At 47.1% G+C, this 24102-nt stretch overlaps 1 protein-coding gene across 1 annotated transcript in view; it reads right to left on the bottom strand.

Annotated features, from left to right (window-relative positions):
• Positions 1-24102, bottom strand: part of LOC147659060 (uncharacterized) — a 140158-nt gene that overhangs the window by 110940 nt on the left and 5116 nt on the right. Inside the window, exon 2 of the mRNA XM_086951999.1 lies at positions 19080-19199. Coding sequence (XP_086808125.1) covers positions 19080-19199 — 120 coding nt within the window. The remainder of the gene's footprint in view (positions 1-19079; positions 19200-24102) is intronic.

A 24102-nucleotide genomic window follows, 5' to 3' on the forward strand; every position in this document is an offset into this window, starting at 1 on the left:
CTCCTGTGTCCTGCACCTTTTCTCTTCCCTCAAACCCCTATTTCCACTTAAACTCCTTTTTTTTTTAAAAAACAAAAACTCTCCAGTTCTCCTTGTTTGCTTGTCTGCCCTTTGTTAGACTCGCTTTTTGTGCCTTTCTGCCCCTTTTAGACTCGTTTTTTTGTGTCTTTCTGCCCCTATTAGACTCTTTTTTTCCCTTGTTTTTCTGCCCTTCTGCCCTCTGTTAGACCCGTTTTTTGTTCCCTTCTGCCCCTAATAGACTCTTTTTTTGTGCCTTTCTGCCCCTATTAGACTCGTTTTTTACCTTTTTTTTTCTGCCCTTCTGCCCTCTGTTAGACCCGTTTTTTGTGCCTTTCTGCCCTTAGACCCGTTTTTTGGGCCTTTCTGCCCGTTAGACAAGTTTTTTGTGCCTTTCTGCCCCTATTAGGCTCGTTTTTTCCCTTGTTTTTCTGCCCTTCTGCCCTCTGTTAGACTCGCTTTTTGTGCCCTTCTGCCCTCTGTTAGACTCATTTTTTCCCCTTGCAACCCCAGCATCACTCAGCGCAACACCTGCATCACTCAGCGCAACCCTGCATCACTCAGCGCAACCCCAGCATCACTCTGCGCAACCCCAGCATCACTCGGCGCAACCCCAGCCTCACTCGGCGCAACCCCAGCATCAATCAGCACCACCACATTATCAATCAGCACCACCACAGCACCACTCAGCACCACTCTATACCACCACATTATCACTCTGCACCACTCAGCACAAGCCCAGCACCACTCAGCACCACCCAGAACCACCACAACACCACCACTGCATCACTCATAGCCACCACAGCTTCCCTCTAAACCACCACAGCCCCACTCAGCACCACCACAGCATCACTCAGGACCACCACAGCACCACTCAAAATCACCACAGCTTCACTAAAAACCACCTCAGCACCACCACGGCCTCACTCAGGACCACCACAGCACCACGCACAACCACCACAAATTCAATCAACACCACCCAGCTCCACCACAGCACTACTCGCCACCACCACATTATCACTCAGAACCACCACAGTATCACTCAGCACCACTAAGCACCACACAGCATCAGTCAGCACCACCACAGCACAACTCAGAACCACCACAAAACTACTCAGCACCACCACAGCAACACTCAGCACTCCACCCTCCAAATCCACCCTCCAACACCAACTACACCCTCCACCCTCCAAATCCACCATCAAACAGACTCAAAAAACAAAACCACAATCAAACTCCACCCTTCAAATACAAGTCCACCAAGTTATTTGCAAAATTTTTACCAATTACCATTATACATTACAATAACTTTTATTTAAAAGTTAATTCATACATTTCATTAGAAGCCATTGTTATTTGTAATATCAATACATATGTCACATACAAACAACACATATTGTATTATAATTGCAAAAGGTGTCACATTAAAAAAATTAAAACTATTGGCATTGTAAAATACAAAACTATTAATTCCTATATTTTCACTATTAAAAAACATAAATAAAAATTAATATAATTTACAATACCAAAACATCAAACTTTCCTAATGCGAGACCTATTGCATTGCAAATGCTTGTTAAAACGTCTTGTAGTATTTACAAATCCATTTATGACCAGGCTCCAGCCTTTGCAGCAAGCAGAATTAAGACTTATGTTCATATTGAAGCTCTCAGATCAGCTCTTGCCAACCAGTTCAGGATCCCTCAGTTCAAGCGACAGACAGAAGGTAGCCAACAGCATTGAAGAATCTTCTCTGTCCTGGCCCACATCTTATTGGAACACTGGACTTTGGATAGTCAAGCTGGAACCTAACTTACTATAATAATAATCCACATTTGTAAAGAGCACAATCACCCGTAAGGGTCTCTAGGCGCTGGGGGCCATCGGGAAGATTAAGCAAGCTATTGCCCAGAGTCACATGGTGCTGGGCTAATCTGCCACCGGTGCCGGGGATCGAACCGTGATCCCCAGATTCCGGAGTCAGCCGCCCTAGCCGCGGCGCCACACCTCTTCCCTTACTGAGGTTCAGTAAGCTTTCAAAGGCTTTGATGTTTAAGAAAGCTTTTGACTAGCCTGAGCATGCTCGCCTTTTTCTCCTGGTTGTCACAGAGCCAAGAAACCATTGGGTGTACGTGCACTCTAAGTTTTTCTAACATAACTTAACACACCTGCTGGGTAAATGTAGTATTGCTTGATACTCTATCCTAACAGTTACAGATAATGAAGAAGAGTCAATGATGCAGAAAGTTTTGTTATCCATCATGTAGATCTTCATTATATTCGCAAATTACCTGCTCAGTTTCCTCTTTAACAAAGATAATATATTTAAAATTGTTCTGGGCTCCCCCAGGAATGTGGTAGAAGTTTTTAATGAGATGAAAATACCTCTGAGGCACAGATACAATTACAGATCAAACACTTCACTGTAACTGTCCAGTCAGGCAGTCAGGCTATAGCTGATTTGTAATCTGTTCACAGAGGTGCAGAAACTGTACTGGTGACTTATTGTAGTTCTGTTTCCTTCAACCTTCTACTTTCAGATCAGTGGTTCTTAACCTTTTGTCTTCTGCAGACCTCTGTTGCAGGGATTCTGCTCAGACACAGAACTGTGCACAGAGACTCAGGACCTAAGTGAATTAGGGTGTGCCAAAAACTTACCTTAGTACCCTAAATCCCCTACAAGACTAGCAATCAGTGTCACATTAGCTCTTACCAATGATTCAGTGGCGTAACGAAACTTGAAGGGGCCCCCCTGCAAAGCACATGAAGGCCCCCCCCCCCCCCGCGGCGCGGCCCACCACGCCTCCCCCCGGCGTCGCGGCCCACCATGTACTACTGGGCCCTACCTCCCACTCATTTAGCAGCACACATTTACTGACCAGTGATGCTGGAAGCACAAGAGCCAGCATCAGCCTCAGGCTTCTAAGTGCGTCCTCTAAACTGCAGCATTACAATGTCCAGAGCCTGTCCGTCAAGGAAACTTGCTCCTGCCACATACACTTGGTCACTTTGCCATCCATCCATCCATCTATCCCCCACCCATCCACCCATCCATCCATCCACTCATACATTCACCCACCCCTCCATCCACCCCTCCATCCATCCACTCATCCATCCACCCACCTCTCCATCCATCCACTCATCCATCCACCCACCCACCCCTCCATCCATCCATCGCCCAATCTCGTTCTCAGAGTGCGATGCACAATGAATGTGACATTCTGCAGCTCGCTATACTGTTCAGCCCCTTGAGCGTGAACCGCTTGCACTTCCCATGGAAGTGAATCCCTCCCATCACTAGAGATCCACGTCTGGAACTCATGCCACATGCTATCTCTAAAAGGGCCTTCCTGCTGGCTACAAGCAGGGCAGAGCAGCGCCGCAGGGCGGGCTATTTACTTTTTAATGCTGTAGGCTGCCAGCTTGAACTGATAACTTTTCATTGTCTGTCCTTCCAAAAACAATTTTACTGGAAAAACACATCTAAAAACTCGCCAAGTGCGGCTACTCACTTTTGATTGCTGTAAGTGCTTTTTTTGCTGTGCTTACACTGACATTTACAAATAGCCCCGTGATGTATTCATTCAGCACAATTCAAGAAAGGCAAACGTGTCAGCACTGTACCTGGGCACATTCTAGGAGTTAAATTAGGCACACACACGTGTTAATCCTCACTTTAGATTATCACTTCCCCTATCCACTCAAACCTCTTCATTAGGGCTTAAAATGAATTGTACTCGATCCCTCTTAACGCTATTTATACATATCTAAATGACTTTCCTATTAAGAGCTTTTAACATCACAACCATTTAATAACCTCGTTTTTAATGTGTAATTAACACACATTTTAGTGCAATCCAATCAGCAAGTTGTTTCCTACATAACAGGCAATTTCGACGATTAGTACAAAAATGTTGTTCAGGCCAACAGCAGAAAGTTCCCAGCGGCAGTTCATGTCATATTAATAATTCAATATTTACTTGTTTGAAATTCGGCAGCCACTCCGATGTCTGTCCTCTGGGAGAAGAACTTGGACAGAAATCCAAAATTTCGTCCACGCGACCTGTACTTAGGGAGTGTTTTATATTCGGCAAAGTAGGGCACATGACATTTTTGTATCTGTAACAATCGGCCGCACAACTTCCCTCTCTCTCTGTGCCACCCACCCCCTTCTCTATCTGTGCTCCCTCCCGCTCCACCTGCCTCTCTACTTCTTGCCGCTCCACCTGCCTCTCTACTTCTTGCCTCCTGCCCCGCAAATCAGAAAAAAAGAGCGATGACTCGGTCACACTGGTTGCAATGCAAAGTAGCGCTTTTGCCTTTTTTTCTTTTTGTCTATTTTGGCAGCTTTAGGCCCCAGGACACATGGCATCCCGCGAAAGCTCATCTCGATTTGGGCTCAAGGATGCAAAAGCACCTCGAGCTGAGCCAGAGCCAAGCATCTGGCTGGGACCTGGCTCAAGTCAAGCCTTTAGTGGCTCCCCCACCCCTAACCCATCATGGCCTCCTGGCGGGATTCAGGGACCGTGCCAGCTTACCTTGTTCATGCCGTTGCCCATGGTCAGAGCCTCAGAAGAGGGAGGAGTAAGATGATGAAGAGGAGGGGGTGCTCGTATCCTGTGCCTCAGCTCACGGCTGTGTTGCCTTCTCCACCATTGCTGGTCCCTCACTCAGAGGGGTAAGTGACAGCTCCCCAGCACCTGGTCCGCGTCCCAAGGGGGGCAGGTGCGTCCTGGTCTCCAGGGGTAGGTACCTAGTGCCTCGTCCAAGGTCAAGTGGTGCATCGTGTGTGTGGCAGCACGTGGAGGGGCGGGTGCTGGTGTCTGATGAACCCGGCCCTAGCAACCAGATGGAGGGGAGCCCCGGCCTTGGTATCCAGCGGAGGCTGGCAGTGCACGGTTCTGGTGACCCAACGAGGGTGCCAGTGCCTGGCACCCCTGTGGAGTGGACCCTGACTGACACTGACAGTACATCCAGTGCTGGGTGGCCAGCGTCTGGTACCCTGATGGAGGGGTCTCGTCTCTCCTGGGATACAGTGCAGGGTCATCAGTGTCCGGTTCTGGTGTCCAGAGAAGGGGGCGGAGGTCTTGGAACGCAGTGGGGGTGTTCTGTTCCGAGGCAGGCCCCGAGCCAGGTTCCGACTTTCAGGGCCAGAACAAAGTGCGCATTCCTCCCCCTCCCTCTCCAAGCTAACAATGTCAGGGCCTGGGCCCCCACGGCCCTGTCAGAACCACACGGGACGGTCTGGGGGGGCCTCGGGTGTGTGTCCTTACTCGTTCCGAGACCCTGGTCCAGCTGTTCACGGACCCATCTGTGTTGCCCCCCCTCCCCCAACCATCTTGCCTTATGTCCCACCTTTCCTACCCCACTAGTAATTAATAAACATTAAACAACTACACTATGACGCATCCAGCGCTAGCTACGGCATAGTGATGCGTTAGCATGCTGCATAATATTTTTATCTGGTTTACAAGTTTAATGATAGCATTTGTAAATCTACCAACATGAACATTGAACAATGCTGCCATGTTCTCAAACATCTGGTGACTACTTACATGGGAGGACGCGCCCTGCTTCATCCTGCACGTTTTTACCCAGACTCACTGCCTTATATTATAGCAGTCGTAAATTAAAATAAATCCCACCCAAACTTTAGTCAATGAATTAGTTTATTACAGCGCGGTTGTTCCTAGTTCGGAAAAAATAGGAGTATATGAGTATACCTGTCACCTGATGAGTCCTCAGTCCTGAGCGTCCGTCAACGGTCAGCGTGGGCTTCAGTTCAGGCTTCCGCTTCCTTTCTTTGTCTCCTGCTCCGCAGGCCTGGTGATGCCACACCTTACACTATAACGGTAACGCGCTTTAGTGTCGTCATCACCTCATCATTGCGCAAGGCGCATGTGTTGTTCCCGCCCCCCTGACAAATGATGAGGCCATTGGTCAGCGTCAGTCACAGTCAGTGCCCCCGCGGCGCGCATACGCGTCTCGGAAGCCAAGGAAAGTGAAAGTCACCAGAATCATGAGCGGAGTAAACAACCCTGGCTGCCCTGCCGCCATTGATCCACACCCACCCACCACCACCACCATTAAGACTAGAGACAGTACTAGTAGTACTACCGTGTAACATGGCCCTGCGCAGGCCCGCACCATTCCTGCAATCATGGCAATGCATCCATTCCAGTCTCACACTCCGGGCCGCCCGGCCGGGGCCCCGCAGTCCGCACCCATGGCATTTGTTCGTGCTGCCTCAACTCTGCTCAGCCTCAGCTCAGCAGCCACTGCCAGCCACACACGGGCCCCGGACTTTCCTGCTGCAGTGCCAGCCTCACGGGGCCCGGCCCGACATGCTCAACTCTGCTCAGCTCAGCTTCAGCAGCAGCTGCTGCCAGCCACACACAGGCCCCGGCCGGGGCCCGCACCATCCTGCTGCAGTGTCAGCCTCACGGGGCGGGGGCCCCCGCCGGGGCCCGGCCCGACGTGCTCAACTCTGCTCAGCTCAGCAGCAGCTGCTGCCAGCCACACACTGGCCCCGGCCGGGGCCCCCGCACCATCCTGTGTTGCCAGCCTCAATCACGTCACGGGGCCCCGGCATGGGCCATTCTGCTGCCACTGCCAGTCAGCCAGCCTGCCTCATGGGCCCCGGCCGGGGCCCCGCACCGATGCCAGCTTCGCCCTCACGCCCCGGCTGGGACCGTTTAAAATTACTGTCAATGATCAATGTATTTAGTGAGGGGCCCCGGTGGGGCCCCCTGGAGCTCGAGGCCCCCCCGCAACGCGGGGGTTGCGTGGGCTTGTGTTACGCCCCTGCAATGATTAGACAACCCAGAACATGCAACTTAGGTTACCTCAGGTAAGGTGGGAAACATGAACACTCTTTGGTTATTCTCTCATACCGGTCCCGAACAGGGAGTAAAGGGAGACACGTGCAAGTTTAAAATATTTATTTAAACGCTGTGATCTCAAGTGCAGCATTTTAGCTAATACAAGCAGACATATAATAAGAAATAAGATTGTCAGCATAGTTACTGTTCCATAAAATACAAAAGGAGAAAGCATGTTATAATGCTAAATGGAAACAGGTTAAATATATATCTATATTTCACCCTCCCTTGCTAGTACGTTATTTTATAACTAGAGAAGGTCTCTTAGGCTTGCATAGGCGACCCCATACCTAAAGCTATGTAGGAATGAATCACATTGAGTTCTGAACAAGCTCTCAGCATACGAATCTTCTCCAAGTGTGTTTAATCATGCCTACACAGTGCATTATTAAAGGCGCCAGTATCTGAGGTGGCCGCAGCTACATATGTGTTATGTCTAGAACGTGCACTGATCAGTTCGAACAACAGCCACAGTGTTGAAATAAACTTGAAGGTCTCAGCACTCACTGTTCAGACTAAGCTTACCAAACAAGGTTACTAATGTAGAAAAACAAGTTATTCTCGTGTTAAGCAAACCACTCTGCCAAAACTCTAAACAATGAATAAAGTGTGTGCCGTGTGCAAAAGACAGCAGAAAGGTAAAATGGCGTTTAAACTTCTAATAAGCTTATGCTAACTTAACACTGTGTGAATGCAAGGCTCAGCCCCACTACAACGCATTCAATCAAAACTGGAAGTAAGGGGCCCCCCATCCATTTTTATGATTTGTACCTCAACAAGAATACACAAACAAGTGCACAATTTATGAACTCCGCACATCTACTTTCCTCTGCCACAGCAAGTTTAAACATGAATGCAACTGTACACTTGTATAAGACCAAGTGGATATTAAAAACTCAATAGGTAATTATGTGAAATCAGAGTTCTCAAAAGTGGTGGGAGAGAATAAGTAACTGCATTGGCATAGGACCAATATAGGGCAGCAAAAGAGCTTGGTATGGACCAAGCTGGAGAGCATACATGGCCTTTGTGTCAAAAGGGGACAAAAAAAGTGAATGCATATAAGCTAGCAGACCAGGAGCTTATCATGCCAGAGTACATGTTGCCTACTGCAGAGAAGTACATGCATGTCCCTTTTCCAATAAAAGGCGCGTAGGTGCTTGGAGTCTGTAAGTGCTTACCCATGTAGTACAGTGGATGGAAGAATATGCAGCCTGCAAGGGTCTTTTGGGCAGTCTACCTGTGAATACATGCATAGATCACTAAGCTCTATAAGTGTGCAGATGTGTGTGACTTTCTGAAAAGCATAAGCTATTAACACTGTTCTTAAGACAGAAACTGATTGATTGTTCAGTTTGTAGAATGTTTGAATGCGAACACTGACTTTGCATTCACAAATGCTCTGTCCTCAACCTAGCAGATCAGCTTCTGAATAAAAACTTTTTTAAAAATGCTTAGGATTATTTCTGATGGATACATCTAACCACAGATTCCTCACCATAGACTATTCTCCAGGGGTCAAGCTGGATCCCGAAAGTTTTAAGTAGTACCACTGTAAGCGTCATTCTGATCGGCTTAGAAAGTTACGTTGTGGTACATATATAAGAATCCCCCCGGCACGCTGACATCAGTTCCTTTTATTCCACACCAACAGCGCAGATCTGGAGAGCTACCCTATCATTTGTTTGACCAACTTTATTCGACTTTTTCTTGGCACTATTGAGGTTTGTTCCCAGTGTGCTAGGGACACGTCCCCTGCGAAAACTTTTGCATTTGATATAATTTTATCACCAAAATGCAATTGTTACATCTCTCTTTTCTCTCTACCCTCGTGCTATCTTCTTCTTGGAATATGGAACCACGTACCTGCATTGTACATTCCTGGTTCCATGTCCCCAGATTTCAGTTACTGCTGTTTTTCTCCATTAAAGCATGTACTGTGCCTCTGTTTAAATAAACTTCCAATTTATACTCATCTTTTGGAGTACCTCATATTTTACATTGGCGAGGACCTTCAGAAGACTTCGCTGGCTACTTACGGTCAGAGGCACAGGTGTTGCGACGTCTTCCCGGACCCATCTTCATGTTCCTGCGGTATCTTTTCTTCGAGTGCCGCTCCACTACTTCCGCGTGACTTTTGGGAGTGCTGCCATCCAAACCGTGAGTTTGTCATCCTTCAAACTTATTGGCAACATTTTAACATTTTCACATAATCTTTGAAGCAACAGCCATTACCCGAACTTTTTGTGTTCCTCTTCACTGCCTTCTTGCCTTTGTGACGTGTCTTACTTCACATGCGTCACACTTCCATATGGTTGCCTAGATACTGCGTTTCCTTCGATCCAACACTTCTCCTCCTTACGTTGGCTATGCCATACGTCGCCACGCCGGTGGCCATTTTGGAGCAGGATTTCTCCAATTGTTTTCAATGGGATCTTTTTCATTTCATGCACTTTGACTGTGCGTACTTCGGAATGTCCGACTTGTGCCACGGAAGTGTTGGTTTCTGCATATTGGAGTAATTTTACTTCAGCGATTTGGGTAACCAAGCGATTTGGCAGTGAACACTCTTGGGTATTGCTCACCCTTGTTCCCATATTACACGGTTATGAGCACACTTTTCATTGTATACACAGGTAGGAAAGCCTGTTCTTCATTGGTGACAGCACACCTTGACTTTACAGATAATTTTTATACTTTGTAATTGGCACATCTATTTATATGTACATTGGTTCTTTCTTCAACGTTCTGCTTGTCTGCAGTGACAAACACACCTTCTATAATGCACATTGTTGTATATTAGTAGCAAGTTCACCCTTGATGTTGTCTTGTGTGCATATATTTTATTGTTATAATTTCATTCTATTTATTGTTCGATATACTATGCCTTTATTAACACAATTTTCTATTAACAAGATCTCATTGTCACTATTTTAAATAGAATTAGAGTATTTTATACCTCAGTGACTATTACCTCAATATTGTTACAATGCAGTTTTTCCAGCCTCAAAATGTCTGCAAAACAAAGGGGAGCCGCCTATTCCATGGTCAAGATGGAAAGAAGAGTTCAGCTCCTACTTAAAAGCTATTGATGGTGAACGCATGTCTGCTGAGAGAAGAAAAGAACATCTTACTCCACTGTTTAGGATCTGAAGGACAGTTAGTCTACAGAACCCTGCCTCCTGTTAGATCGGGGGGTGATCACAATGTATATGGTGAGGCCATTTTGCACATCGGAAACAGGTTCAAACCAACTACTAGTGTTGCTTTAAACAGATTTAAATTTTATACCAGAACTCAAGAAGAGGGAGAGACTTTTGACTAATTTTTAACTGCTCTCTGTGCCGTCTTTACACTGCAACTTTGGTTTAATAACGGCTGAAATGATCCGAGACCAAATCATTGTCCATGTGAGGGACAAAAAAGTGCAAGAGCAACTATGGATAATGGGTGACCCCAATTTAGAAACTGCCATCAGTGCTGCCAAAGCACTGGAGCAATCTGATAAGTGTATGAAGTCACTGAATAAAGAGACTAAAAGCCTCACTTCCAGTGAGGCTAACAGTGTTAATCCCTCCACTTCAAAAGATTTGTCCAACAACAAAAGTAGTTTTAACCTAAAGAAGTTCTACTGTTACAGGTGTGGTAATCCAGGCTACCTAGCTTCATTTCCACATTGTCCTGCTATAGGTAAGGAATGCAGCTTGTGTGGACCAAGAGGGTGCTTCTGACACGAGAAAGAGTTTTCCTTTCTCATCCAAAAGGAAAATTTCCTGTGTATCTTGTGATATTTCAAATTATGACCATACCCATGGAAATTGAAAGTCTGGAATTGTGGTCTCCATTCAAGATTCATTTGACCTCTCTGAGGTCGACAAGATTTATTCCCCCAAATGTTTTGTACATGTTCTGGGAAGGGAATTGGAGTTAATGGCAGACTCTGGGTCGCCTTGGACCATTATTACTAAAGATTATTGTTTAAAATCCTTTGGAGATCTGTTTGACCAAAACCCTTTGTGCAAACCTGATATTGTGGCATATCATTTTGACGGTTCCACCATCGATTTCAAGGAAGTACAATTGAATTTAAAGAGAACACGGCTGTGATCAAACTTTATGTAACATTTAAAGGCACCAATGTTTTAGGGTGGCGGGATCAGGCCAAGCTGGGTATTATATTGAACCCTATGAACAAGGACCCCGTTCTGTTCTATCGCTGACCTCTGCTGATCTTGATTTTACAAAATTATTTCCTGATTTATTCTCTGAAAAACTTGGAAAACGTATTGGATTCAGCCATAGGATCAAAGTAAGGGAGGGATCAATACCTATTAAGCAGAAGCTGAGGGGAGTACGCATCGGCATTAGAGCTGAATTGAAGAAGATGTTGGATGACATGGTCATGGGTGGTATCATTGAGGAAATAGAGCCATCCGAATGGGTTTCTCCAATTGTTTTAGCCCAAACGCCTGACAAGAGTATTAGGTTGTGTGTTGATACGAGAACATTGAATGCCAATTTAGTGGCAGATTGCCACCCTCTTCCCAATATAAACGAAATGGTGTGCATGTTGGATGGCGCCCGTATTTTTTCCACACTCGATCTTTGGTCTGCGTACCATCAGATCGAACTTACTGAAGACTTCAAACATTACACTGCCTTTATCACACCTCATGGGTTATTGGAGTTCAAGAGGATGCCTTTTGGGTTAGCATCAGCTGCATCTGTGTTTCAGAGGGCCATGTATCATAATTTTAAAGATGTCAGTGATTTTGTGAAATGTTTTCAGGATTATATCCTCATTTTTTCCAAAAATGAGGATGACCATTCCCAACATGTAAAATAAGTTTGCCAGAGGCTGAGAAAGTGTAGTTTGACACTTAAAGCTGAAAAATGTAAATTGTTCTGTAAATCAGTGGAATATCTTGGTCATACACTCTCAGGAGATGGGGTAATGCCTAAAAAGTCTTTGGTTGACGCTATCATCAATGCTCCCTCTCCTGGCAATAGAGAGAAACTTACTTCTTTCGTGGGTTTGTGCCAGTATTACAGCAAATTTATAAAAAACAAATTGCCACTAAGATGGAGCATCTCGGAGAATTGACCAGGAAGTCCACTGAATTTATCTGGTCTGAGAGACAAGAGGCAGCCTTCAAACAGATCAAAAACGAGATAGTCAATGCTCCCACTCTTAAGTCCTTTTGCATCAACAAACATTTTATTATTACTGTTTACGCTAGACTTTATGGTTTAGGTGGAATACTTAGCCAGCACCCTGTGAAAGATGAGTGGTGTGTAGCTTTTGCTTCTAGGACCCTTTCTGTGACTGAGAGGAGGTATGCTGTCATCGAGAGGGAATTGTTGTCATGTATCTGGGCCATCGAACATTTCAGCAACTATGTGTGGGGAAACAGATTTATACTTAGGACTGACCATAAACCCCTGGTTGGTATCTTACCTCGGGGGAGGGGGTGGGGGGGTGGAACTCTACAGCTCGTATTGCTCGTCTCACTTCCAAGTTACAGGAATATGATTTTGAAGTTGTTTATGTTCCCGGCAAGAGCAATGTTACTGCTGATTTCTTATCAAGGTTACCATGTTCTGATGTTGGTGTATCCCTAAATGAACAAGAAGTGGACATAGTTGCTACTATCAAAGATTTCGTTTCTCAGGAGTTTGTGTCTTTGCCAGAATTTGAGTGGGTGACAGAAATGAATCCACCGGCACCCACGTCACCTTCGACCACACCACCAAACTCCACTGAACCGACCACCGCTGCAACCATTTCACCTTCAATAAACCAACCACGCACCACCGCACCCAACAGCTACCTCGCCGCTGCTGGAGCAAAGTCACCGAAGACCAGGTGATCACCACCCTCGGCAAAAACTCCCCCACCGTCCCCACCAACCCAGACACCGCAGCACGCAACCTCAGACAGTGGATTGTCGACTGCGCCAACACCCTCGCCCCACTCAAGAAACCCTCCAACAACCACGCCAGCAATAGAGCCACCTGGTTTACCGACGAGCTGCAAACCTGAAAACGCGCATGCCGGAAACGAGAAGATATGGCTCCATGAACGCACTCCGGACAACCACGCAGCCCACAAGGACGCCACCCGCAGACATCCCCACCTCATCAGATTAGCCAAGAGATCCACCTTCAAAGACCGCCTGGATAACAACGAACACGACAGCAAAGAGCTTTTCAGCATCGTAAAGGAACTCTCCAACCCCAGCGCCAACGCCAACGACATACCGCCTGCACAAGAACTGTGCAACTCACTGGCCATCTTCTTCCACAGCAAGATCGCTGACATCCATAACAGCTTCAACACCATGACCGCCCCGACTACGCCAGACCCCACCTCCCCTGTGAACACCACCAGTGCCAATCGCCTGACCTCCTGGTCCAACGACGACGAGACACGCAATGTCATGAACTCCATCCACTCAGGATCTCCGTCAGACCCGTGCCCAAACCACGTATTCAACAAAGCAGACGCTGCCATCGCACCCCAACTTCGGAAGGCCATCAACATCTCCTTCGAAACAGCGACATTCCCGGAAAGCTGGAAACACGCCGAAATCAACGCCCTCCTCAAGAAGCCCAAGGCGGACCCCAAGGACCTCAAGAACTTCCAGCCCATCTCCCTGCTCCCGTTCCCGGCGAAGGTCATCGAGAAAATCGTCAACATGCAACTGGCCTGCCACCTGGAAGACAACAACATCTTGGACCCGTCCCAGTCCGGGTTCAGACGAAACCACAGCACCAAGACAGCCCTCATCGCCTCCACAGACGACATCAGGCGCCAACTAGACAATGGCGAAATATCAGCCTTCATCCTCCTGGACCTGTCAGCCGCCTTCGACAGGGTCTGCCATCGCACTCTAAAGACACGCCTCCTAGAAGCCGGAATCCAAGAGAAGGCCCTTGACTGGACCACATCCTTCCTCTCCGGCAGAATCCAGAGCGTCCGCCTCCCGCCCTTCCGATCCGAGGCCACCGACATCATCTGGCTCATACCTCAGCCCGACGCTGTTCAACGTCTACATGGCCCCCCTCGCACAAGTGGCCCGCCAACATGACCTCAATATCATCTCCCACGCTGACAGCACACAGCTCATCCTCTACCTCACAAAGGACCCGCACACCCCCAAAACCACCCTCCACGAGGGAATGAAGGCCGTCGCCGACTGGATGAGGAACAGCCGTCTGAAGTTGAAATCGGACAAGACAGAGGTACTCATCCTCGGACCCACCTACTTAGCCTGGGACGACTCCTGGTGGCCGACCACACTGGGAACAGCACCGACACCCACCGACCATGCACACAACCTAGGATTCATCCTCGACTCCTCCCTCTCCATGTCTAAACAGGTCAACGCCGTCTCCTCCTCCTGCTACAACACACTCCGCATGCTCCGCAGGATCTACAAGTGGATCCCGACCGAAAGAAGAAGAACGGTGACACAGGCCCTCGTCAGCAGCAGACTGGACTACGGCAACGCACTCTATGCAGGAATCCCAGCCAAACACCTACGACGACTACAACGCATCCAAAACGCCTCTGCCCGACTGATCGTCAACATCCCCCGCCGCAGCCACATCACTCCCCACCTGAGAGACCTACACTGGCTCCCCGTCGACAAGAGGATCGCCTTCAAGCTCCTCAACCACGCACACAAAGCACTCCACAACGCCGGACTAGCCTACCTGAACAGCAGACTCAGCTTCTACACCCCCACCCGCCAGCTCCGCTCCGCCAGCCTCGCCCTCGCCGCTGTTTCCCGCATCCAACGAACAACCTCCGGCGGCAGATCCTTCTCCTACCTTGCCGCCCAGACCTGGAACACCCTCCCTACCCACCTACGGCAGACCCAAGACCTACTCTCCTTCAGAAGACTCCTCAAGATCTGGCTCTTCGAGCAGTAGCGGCACCCCCTCCCCTCAGTGCCTTAAGACCCTCACGGGTAAGTAGCGCGCTTTACAAGTACTCTGATTGATTGATTGATTGATGGATTGATTGATGTTGTGTGTCAACTGGTTATTGAATGTTTAAAAAAGGGTTGATCCAGAGAAAAGTCTGCTACCACCGAAATTGCTCCGTTTTGTCATGTCTCTAATGAGATTGAAGATGATGGTGGATTGCTTTTCAAAGGAGGTAAAATCATTCCTACTATTTCCACGCAAAAGAAAATGTTATCACTTGCTCATCAGGGACACCTAGGTATGTCATCAATGAAGCGCCTTATCCGGGCCAATTTTTGGTATAGAGCTGTAAGAGAATGTCCAGACTGCATCAGTAGTGACAAGATGCTCCAGGTTTCTTCTGCCCTTCTCAAACCTGTTCCTTGGCCGGAGCGTCCGTGGCAAAAAGTATCATTTGATGTTTCGGGTCTTTTTAGACATTTGCCTTCTAATGCCCGTTTTGCTCTTGTCATGATAGACTATCATTCCAATTGGCCTGAAGTAAAGTTCGTAACTAGCGCATTCACTCAAGTCATCATTAAATTTTTCAAAGAAGTTTTTGCTCGTGAGGGTTTCCCCAAAGTTCTGGTAACAGACAATGGGGTACAACTTACAGCTCAGGAGATGGAGCTTTTCCTACATATGTGTAGCATTAAGCATGTGACAACATCCTTGTATGAACCAAGGAAGAACGGCCAAGTAGAGCGGTTTAACTGCGTTCTTAAGGATGGTATCCCATCTGCTTACTTGTCCAGTGAGCCTTGGGGAGACGTAGTAAGGAAGAGGTTGTGGATGTACCGTATCACTCCTCATTCTGTGACGGTAGTGAGCCCTTTCAGACTTTTGAAGGGCAGAGAACCTACCTCGAATATTTGCCCTTGGTGGTTTAAGAAAGCTAACAAAGCTGATGCTAGCATTGATGTTAATCTTGTCGCTAAGCATGTAGAAGGAAAACAAAACAAGATGAAAGTCTTATTTGATTCTAAAATGAATGTGAAAGTACCTGATTTCACTGTAGGAGAATGGGTTAGGATTAAAAAACCTGGTTTCTTGGCAAAAGAGATTTCCAAGTTTGGTCATCCCATCAAGATTGTTAAAGTTTGCAAGAACAGTGTCATTACCCAGGATGGGAGAGTGTGGAATGTAAGGAGAGTTGCCAAGTGTAAGTCTTTAGGATTTAGCACAGACAGAGATGTAACCTTACCGTTGTGTGACTCTTCAAATTCAAACTGCAACTTCACTCATCCTGCCCATTCTGTAGCATCCAGAGTCAAAGGCAATAACTGACCCAGGTTTTTACTTGCTAGATATTTGTCTTAATCTCTATATATATATATTTTCCTTCCTCTCCTTTCCTCCTTCTTTTGTTTTGTCAGAGGTGAGATGTATTACATCTCTCTTTTGCCTTTTCTCTCTAGCATCGTACTATCTTCTTCTTGGAATATGGAACCATGTACCTGCGTTGTACATTCCTGGTTCCATGTTCCGGACTCCCCAGATTTCAGTTACGGCTGTTTCTCTTCATTGAAGCATGTACTGTGCCTTTGTTTAAATAAACTTCATATTTTTACTCATCTTTTGGAGTACCTCGTATTTTACAGCATTAAACAGACAACAAGAAATACAGAGAAAGTCCAAAAATGGGTGATAGTCTAATTGACCAACACATATGCCCAACATGCCAGAAATATTCATGAATCTCAACGCCCTGAGAAGATGCAGAGCCATTTAGGGTTGCACATGTATGACATTCCCATTAATATGTACCTTTGCTGAATTATATTCTTTACAGTCGACCTAAACTAATTTCTGTGCTCCAGAAATGGCGAGACAAAAAGGCAGCAAGTCTCATCACCAGCATTTGCAATTACAAACCACATCACTCCTACGTTTGCCCTCCTCGACTGACTGTCAGTCCCAGTTCTTATGTTCACCAAAGCCAGGTGCATGATCTGCAAGGTCGTGCCGAGGAGAAAGATTTCATGACAAGCCAACAAACTCCCACAACCCACTTCAGAGGCTCCCACTACACTAAACACCAATACATACCTGGGCATAAAAATGGGTGTTATAAGACATTCTCTGGGGCTATGGACTATCATCCTCCTCTACATCAAATTTGCTGCCCCATTGATACATTTCAGGATACAACTGTAAACATTTCCCTGTATGCAACAACAAATGCCACATCACATGAAACAAAGAACTATAGGCGATATACTTTTCTTCTTCCACCTTTTAAATGCATATCCTCTCATTTGAACAATGTTTGTATCATCCTTATCCATTCTCAATAAACTTTGTAAATCTCTAAGTTTGACTTCATACTTGTCTTTCTCCTGTTACACCAACTGTGATATAGTGCTCCTGTGTTTTTTAAGGTTAGGGTTTATAAATACCCAAAATACCGTAAATCTAAATAGCATGTACAGAAAATAACAACTTCAATACAGGCATCCACCCATAAGCTGAAGGCATGCAACAATACTTCTTCCAAAACACAATCTACTGATTCAGACTTACTGAACAGCCTCCTTTCAACAATCTAACAATGTATGGATTCAAACAGGAACAGATTCAAAGTGATAAAACTGAGATGGTGCTGATAGGCTAGAAGTCAACAACACAAACCCACTCTGGAGTTCTCATCTGTAGCACTACAAAGCATTCACATTGCCCCTCACCATAAATACATTTAGAATACAGCTTAACTTCAGGTAGACATTACCAGAAGGGATGCCAAATGAATTTAATAAATGTTGCTGTAGAATACAATTTAGCCACAACAGCATGGACAATAACTGGGTTACCAATAAAAAAGCAGATGTTCAAATTATGCGACCTTTTCTACTTGAGACTGTGTAAGGGGTAATGAGAACTATCCTCCTCAAAAGCACCTGAATGGCTCAAACGGCAGTGTTCTGTTATATTTAAAACCAAAGCTGGACACTTTAATAATCCTGCAAGTTACACTGCCAATTAACCCAAGTAAAGATTCAATATTACAGGCCACCTGTCAACCCTAAGGTTTGAGTCCCAACACAAGGCAAAGTCATCAAAAATAAGGGAAGTGGTGTTACAAAGAAGAATGAGCTGGGCACCCTTAGGGAATACTATGCCCTTTGTCGTAATAGGAAAAAGAAATCTTACCAAATTTGAATAATCCTCTAAATGTATTTCTTTCCAAGGTCCAGAGAATAAACCTTCGGAAAGACAGCACACAAATGTCAAAATCATAAAAAAAGAAATAATGGCAGATTTATGCCTGGCCCTCAAGTATCCATTAACCCTTTCCAGGCGGCCGCGATTCCCCTGGTGTGCTGTAAACAGCACGAACAGGGGCGGGCCGTGACGAACCCCAGCCGTCATCAGCACACGAGCACCGTAGTGCATGACGGCTGGGGTTCGTCATCAGCATGGAAGGGGTTAAACATTACATATGCTTTTCCTGGAGCATGCCGCTCTGCTGGTAATAACTGACTAATATATCCACCAATCAAATTACTTTCATAGTTTACTATACTAATTCACCAATAATCCTTTATGGGTTCCAGAGTAGCATGCTACTCACCAAAAAAGCGCCCCAACACCTCATCAGGGGTAGCAAGAACTATATAAATACAAACCTTTTTCTCTCTTCTATCCCTCCACTATAATTCTCAGTCCAAATTAACGACAAACATATCCACCACTCAAATTACTTTCATATTTCACAATACTAATTCACCATTAATCCCTAATGTACCTGAGCTAGCATGCAGGGGACTCTTCTTATACAACCGAAAAATGACTTATTGTCAAGAACAGTCTTCTCCATGCCTCCGTGCTTACCTCTCCATTCCAGCCCCTGCCACAGCTCCTCTTCGCGTTGCTCTGTTGGTACCGTTCTGGATGCCTGCAAACTGTAGGACATCATCTCCCACTTGGCTGTCGGATCCCTGCCCCAGAGAAAAAAATCACGCCGACTCCCCACTACCTACACTAGCAGCTCCAAGCGTTATCCTTATCACTTGCACAGAGTTACTCTGAAGATCCCTGGTGGACAGATAAAGTTGGGCAAACACACTAGAACGCATAGGAAATATGTGGTTACAATACCTTCTTCTCTAGTATGTAGATGTATGGCTCAATTACAACTTGCACACATACAATATTACAATAAACGTCTTTATGCATCCATAATCATGATGACAGATGATTACTCACCTCATTCCTGCACAGTAAGTCTTCATCTCGCTCCAACGTCCACCTTATCAGCTCTGTATGGATATCTCCATTTCCACAAGCAGCAGCTCTCACGGCTCGGAACAGGAAGGTCTCACCACTCTGAGAAACACATATAAACCAGTCTCACAGGGATATTTTGAGCAGACACATATTCTAGGTAACAGAAGGTAAATGTACCAAGATTGTGGAAAACTTGACCCTATCATAATCTTACTCTACTGAGGCTTGCATGTCTGCAGGGAAAGAGGACGCTGAGAAACATTAATACTGAGGACAAAGTGCCAGTACTAGCACAATCAGGGCCCAGAAATAGAGATTCCACAAGGTGGTTAGGATAGAGAACCACTTGGAACAACTGAGTCACTCACACTCACCTTAATAATGCTGTGTCTAGCGATTCCTCTTTTTTTAGAATGCATAGCAGACATCACGCTGGACAAATTACTGAAATAGTAGCCCAAGGTGCAAAGTGAAGTCCACCACTCACAACTGTGCTGCCAACATACTAGGAAGCAACATACAAATTGTACTAAAGGTGCCACCCGTGCCCTGACATTTGCTTGGGAAAAATTCCTCAAGCAATAGAGGTAACTAAAAGAAAAACTTGCAACATTAACACAATGTCTGTTAAGAGGATAGGTAGAGAGGATAGCTATAGAAGTTATTCAGTAAGATGAAGTATCAAAAACAGTCTTATCAAATGTGAATAACTGTGCTGCTAACAGATATATCTTTAAAGTGGATTCTCATATTTTGAGGTTGCTTCAGAATATCTTGTACTTACTTCCTGCTGCAATAAGTGTGAATTGGACAAAGGGCCTGGAAGATGAGCATCATCTTTGACTGTCTATGCAAGAGGTGAGGTTTTCTTTAAGTTGACTCCCTCTACTTTCAGATTACAGAAGAGCTCTGTGTAACACACCCCTTTTCAACTTATCACATGACCATATGAAGGACAGCGGGAGCTATTTTGTGGTCGTGAAGGTCATTCAGCGCGGCTACTGAATGTTGATTAATCAGAGAAAGTAGACACCTATAAAACAGAAGTATTTCTCCATGGTTGGACATACATTTGAGGGCTTATAAATATGGTGCATTGCTGCAATACTTCTTTATGGGCACTACCAGCTTTTATAATGATGGGCAACAAGCACTTGGTGGCTGAGGGGGCAATAGGATACATCCTAAGTGGTTGATGGGAATCAACAGTAAGCGTTCACGGGCTGGGTCACCAGGTTCAGTACTAATCTGGGGGTCTTCACCATGATGTGCGACTGCTACTCTAGAGGCTGGCACCGCAGATACAAGCAAACAAATATAAGAAAACTGAGGAAGAATAACATTCACCATTATGTGCTATTTAATGTTCCAGAAGCACCAGCCTGCACCTAGAGGCATACACAGGCCTGGTGGTGATTAGAGAAAGGCAACAGGGAATATATGGAAATCTCCTGAGATACTGCCATACAGTCTCTGTGTTTGAGCTTTAACGTGCAAGAAAAAGAATGGTAAAGGCGTGATTTTATCTGTTCATGTACTGATTTGAGGATACAGGAGACACAGAGAGTAGTGGCAAACAGGTGAAAGATCACAGCAGCAGGGGTAAACTTCACACTACAGATGTTTCACACTAAATAACTGCAAAAGGAAAACTGCCCTCTCTGCAATTAACAGAATGAAGGCAGTTCATACATGCCTATTCTGATTGAACAGACAAGAAACCAAGGTGTTGGTTTTATTCATTTCAATTTCTATCAAAAACACTACCACAGGGCGTGGCCAAGATGGCGGAATGATCGGACGTGTAGCTACGATACTCCCGCCAATGGCCTGTTCTAGCACCGGCTTTTGGGCCATTTTTTGCTGTTGTCGACCCTGAACCGAGCCTGGGGTGATTCCGGTGTGGCTGCGACGCTGATCTGGGACGGTGACGAAACCCCGGAGAACCCGTGCCAGGAGCGATGCAGCAGAGGCCTGCCAGAGTGGTGCGCCTCGAGACTAGAGGCGAGGCCTGGTGGCTACTGATGGGGCTGCGGAGTCAGACCCAGCGGCCGGGAGGAAGGAGCGACAGGCGTATCCAACGCACACCTTTGGGGCACGGGGCACCAAGCGGCAGCCCGCGGAGCAGTTTCACTGAGCCCGGCGGGGCTCTGGACGTGGATTCCCAACCCGCTATCTTGAAGGCGAGACTCGCTACCTACTAGCCCGCGCGGCTGCAGTCGAGGGCCCAGCAGGGATTGCGGGGCTGTTGCGTTGCGCAGACACGCCTGCCCAGCGCTGCCCCCTTAAGACTTGCGTGAGGCGCTATCAGGTGAAGTCAAGCGCGGCAGCTAAGCGCGCCGCCCCAGGAGTGCAGGAACCTGGTCCTGGAGAGGGGCGCAGGGGTAGAGTCACATTCACGGAGACCCCGTGGGTGCACGCCGCCATTTTAGGACAGTGCCTTGGCAGTTATTGGCCCCCCCCCTTCTGCGGTAGGGTTCCCTGTGGTGTTGTGGGCACCTCCAAGCAGCTGCACACTGATGTGGCCCTATAACACTGCTGAGCCGGAGTGGTCCTGTGGGGTGGTGCAACATGGACCCTGACTACGTGCTGCAGCACAGAGGGAATAGCAGCGAATCGCCGTTCCCTCCTGGATTTGCGCTGTCCCTGGCTGACAAGCTCTCTGAGAGACAGGTTCTGTGTGGTGCGGGAGACGCTGTGGAGGGGCCTACTAGGCCGGCTAAACGGAGGGCGAGGGGGTCAGTGCTGCGACTCGGTTCCAGGGTTGCTCCGGGGGCGTGGAGCCTCGCTTGGGAGGGTGTGTGTCAGAGCGCGGCCTACAAAAGACTGTGAGCCTTATAGCAAAGAGGACGCCGTGGACTGCAACGGAGAGCATGTAGGCTGGGCGGACTCCAGGGAAACCTTAAGGGGGAGGCGAAGCGCCCTCCAGAAAGGAATTCGACCGGTGTGGTAGTTTGGTGCCTTGGAGGGGGGTCAAGAGGCGGAGAGCAGGGTGCTTCTTGGATGCTACTCCGGAGCCCCGGGAGAGCGGGCGGCAACTACTGCGCAGTAGACATTGATATTGGTGGAGGGCCGACAAAGAGCCTGTGGATGAGTGCTCCGCACCATCGGGGGAATCAGGAGTGAAATAACACGAAGGTGGGCGGCTCAGAGCATTGGTGGGGATATACGAGTGGTGGCACCGGAGGTCCTCACCTTGAAATACACAGCAAGCTCTGGGCCTTCCGGTTCCCTAACGCGGAATAAAACGCAACTGACAGATGCGGTAGCCTTTTTGTGCACTGAGGCAGTGGCCTAGCTGTTTAGAAGTGTGTATTCAGCTAATAGGTCCTGTGGGGTTTGGAGTGCTACATGTCAACATTCAGAGGACGTAAAGACAAAACACTGAAAGATCTGTTTGCAAAGGCCCAAGCGAATCAACAATTAGCCAGCATGGCTTCAGGCACTGCTCAGCCCGTCTCTGAAAGGGAGGAAGGAACAGAACCGATCACCAAAGCCTTCTTGGAGTCGATGTTAGTCGCGTTGAGGGAGGACATTCACACTCTCAAGAAGGAATTCACTGAAGAAATAAAAGAAGTTGCAGAGACATGGATAGAATAGGTGAGCGAGTTGCGGAGCTCAAGGGCAAAAGCGATAGCAAAGATACTAAAATAGCAGTACTGCAACAGGAAATCATCCGGATCCACAACCAACAAGTTGATCTCCAGACTCATTTGGAGGACCTGGAAAATCGTTCCCGGCGACATAATATACGGATCCGAGGAGTGAAACTCCAGGAAGATACGAGGGACCTCTTCAATTACATGAAGGAACTCTTCATTCACATCTTAGGGAGCCCTCTGGAATCGGAACTTCATCTGGATAGAGCACACAGGGTCGGCCAATCGAGTGCCTCCTCCGCTCCTCCGCCGGACATCCTAGTCTGTGTACAGGACTTTCGCACTAAGGAAGAAATCCTCCAAAAAGCCCGTCAGATGCATCCACTGCCATTTCGGGACCAATCACCGGTCCTGTACCAGGTATTGTCGGCCCTCACCCTGCAGAAGCGCAGAGCCTTTAAACCTGTCACTGCCCACCTCCAGGAGCGCAACATCACATACAGTTGGGGCCATCCGTTCCGTCTGGTGTTCCGAATGGATAACAAACTTTATCAGCTCCGATCCCTGACTGAGGCCTGTCGATTGTTTGGCATAGATCCCCCTACCGAATAGTCTGATGTGGCGACCCTCTCAGCGGAAGTGGACGACTCTAAACCCCGATGGCGTCAACAGGGACGGCGGCGGCGTGCTCGGAAGCCTCCGGCAGCAGAAATCTTGAAGGGGCAGCAAGCCGCAGTGGATGCAATGTCCACGGAATTATCTACGTCTCAACCTGGCTGAATGCAAGACAGCATTGGGCCAATTGCTTCTCTGTTTTTTCCCGGCCCGTTGGCGGGAGGGGGTTTTTCAGAATTTGATGGACTGTCCAAACTTACTGTTTTCCCGATCATCTACGGATGGTGGACAATATGTCTTTGTTCATCTTTTTTCATATTGTGATTTTTCTTGGGGGGGGGGGCGGAACGGGGGGGGGATGTTGTGGCAAGGGTTGCAATGTTCCTTGTCCACCTTCCTTTTAGGGCTGAAGGGGGTCTGTGCTTTATGAGCTCTCTGGAGATGCTTTGTCCTTGTGCCTTGATAGTATCAGACACTACCTTTAAAGTCACCTTGAATGTAAGGGGTCTTAACAACCCAGTGAAGCGTAAAGCAATCGTTTTGTATTTAGAACAATCTCAAGCAGATATTTGTCTCCTACAGGAGACACACCTTTTGTCGAAGGATTTTCACCAACTCCGTTCCCGAAAGTTACCCCTTCAGTTTTTTCCCTCAAGCAATACTAAAACTGCATGGGCTGCTATCCTGGTGGCTCAGAAGTTTAAGGTTAGGGTCCTTCACAAAGATGCTGAGATAAAAGGTAGACTGCTGACCTATTGATTTGCCCTTGGCGACTTGAGGATTCAGTG

The sequence above is a fragment of the Lissotriton vulgaris genome, unplaced genomic scaffold (genome assembly GCF_964263255.1).
Source record: "Lissotriton vulgaris unplaced genomic scaffold, aLisVul1.2 SCAFFOLD_968, whole genome shotgun sequence".
Classification (NCBI taxonomy): Eukaryota; Metazoa; Chordata; class Amphibia; order Caudata; family Salamandridae; genus Lissotriton; species Lissotriton vulgaris.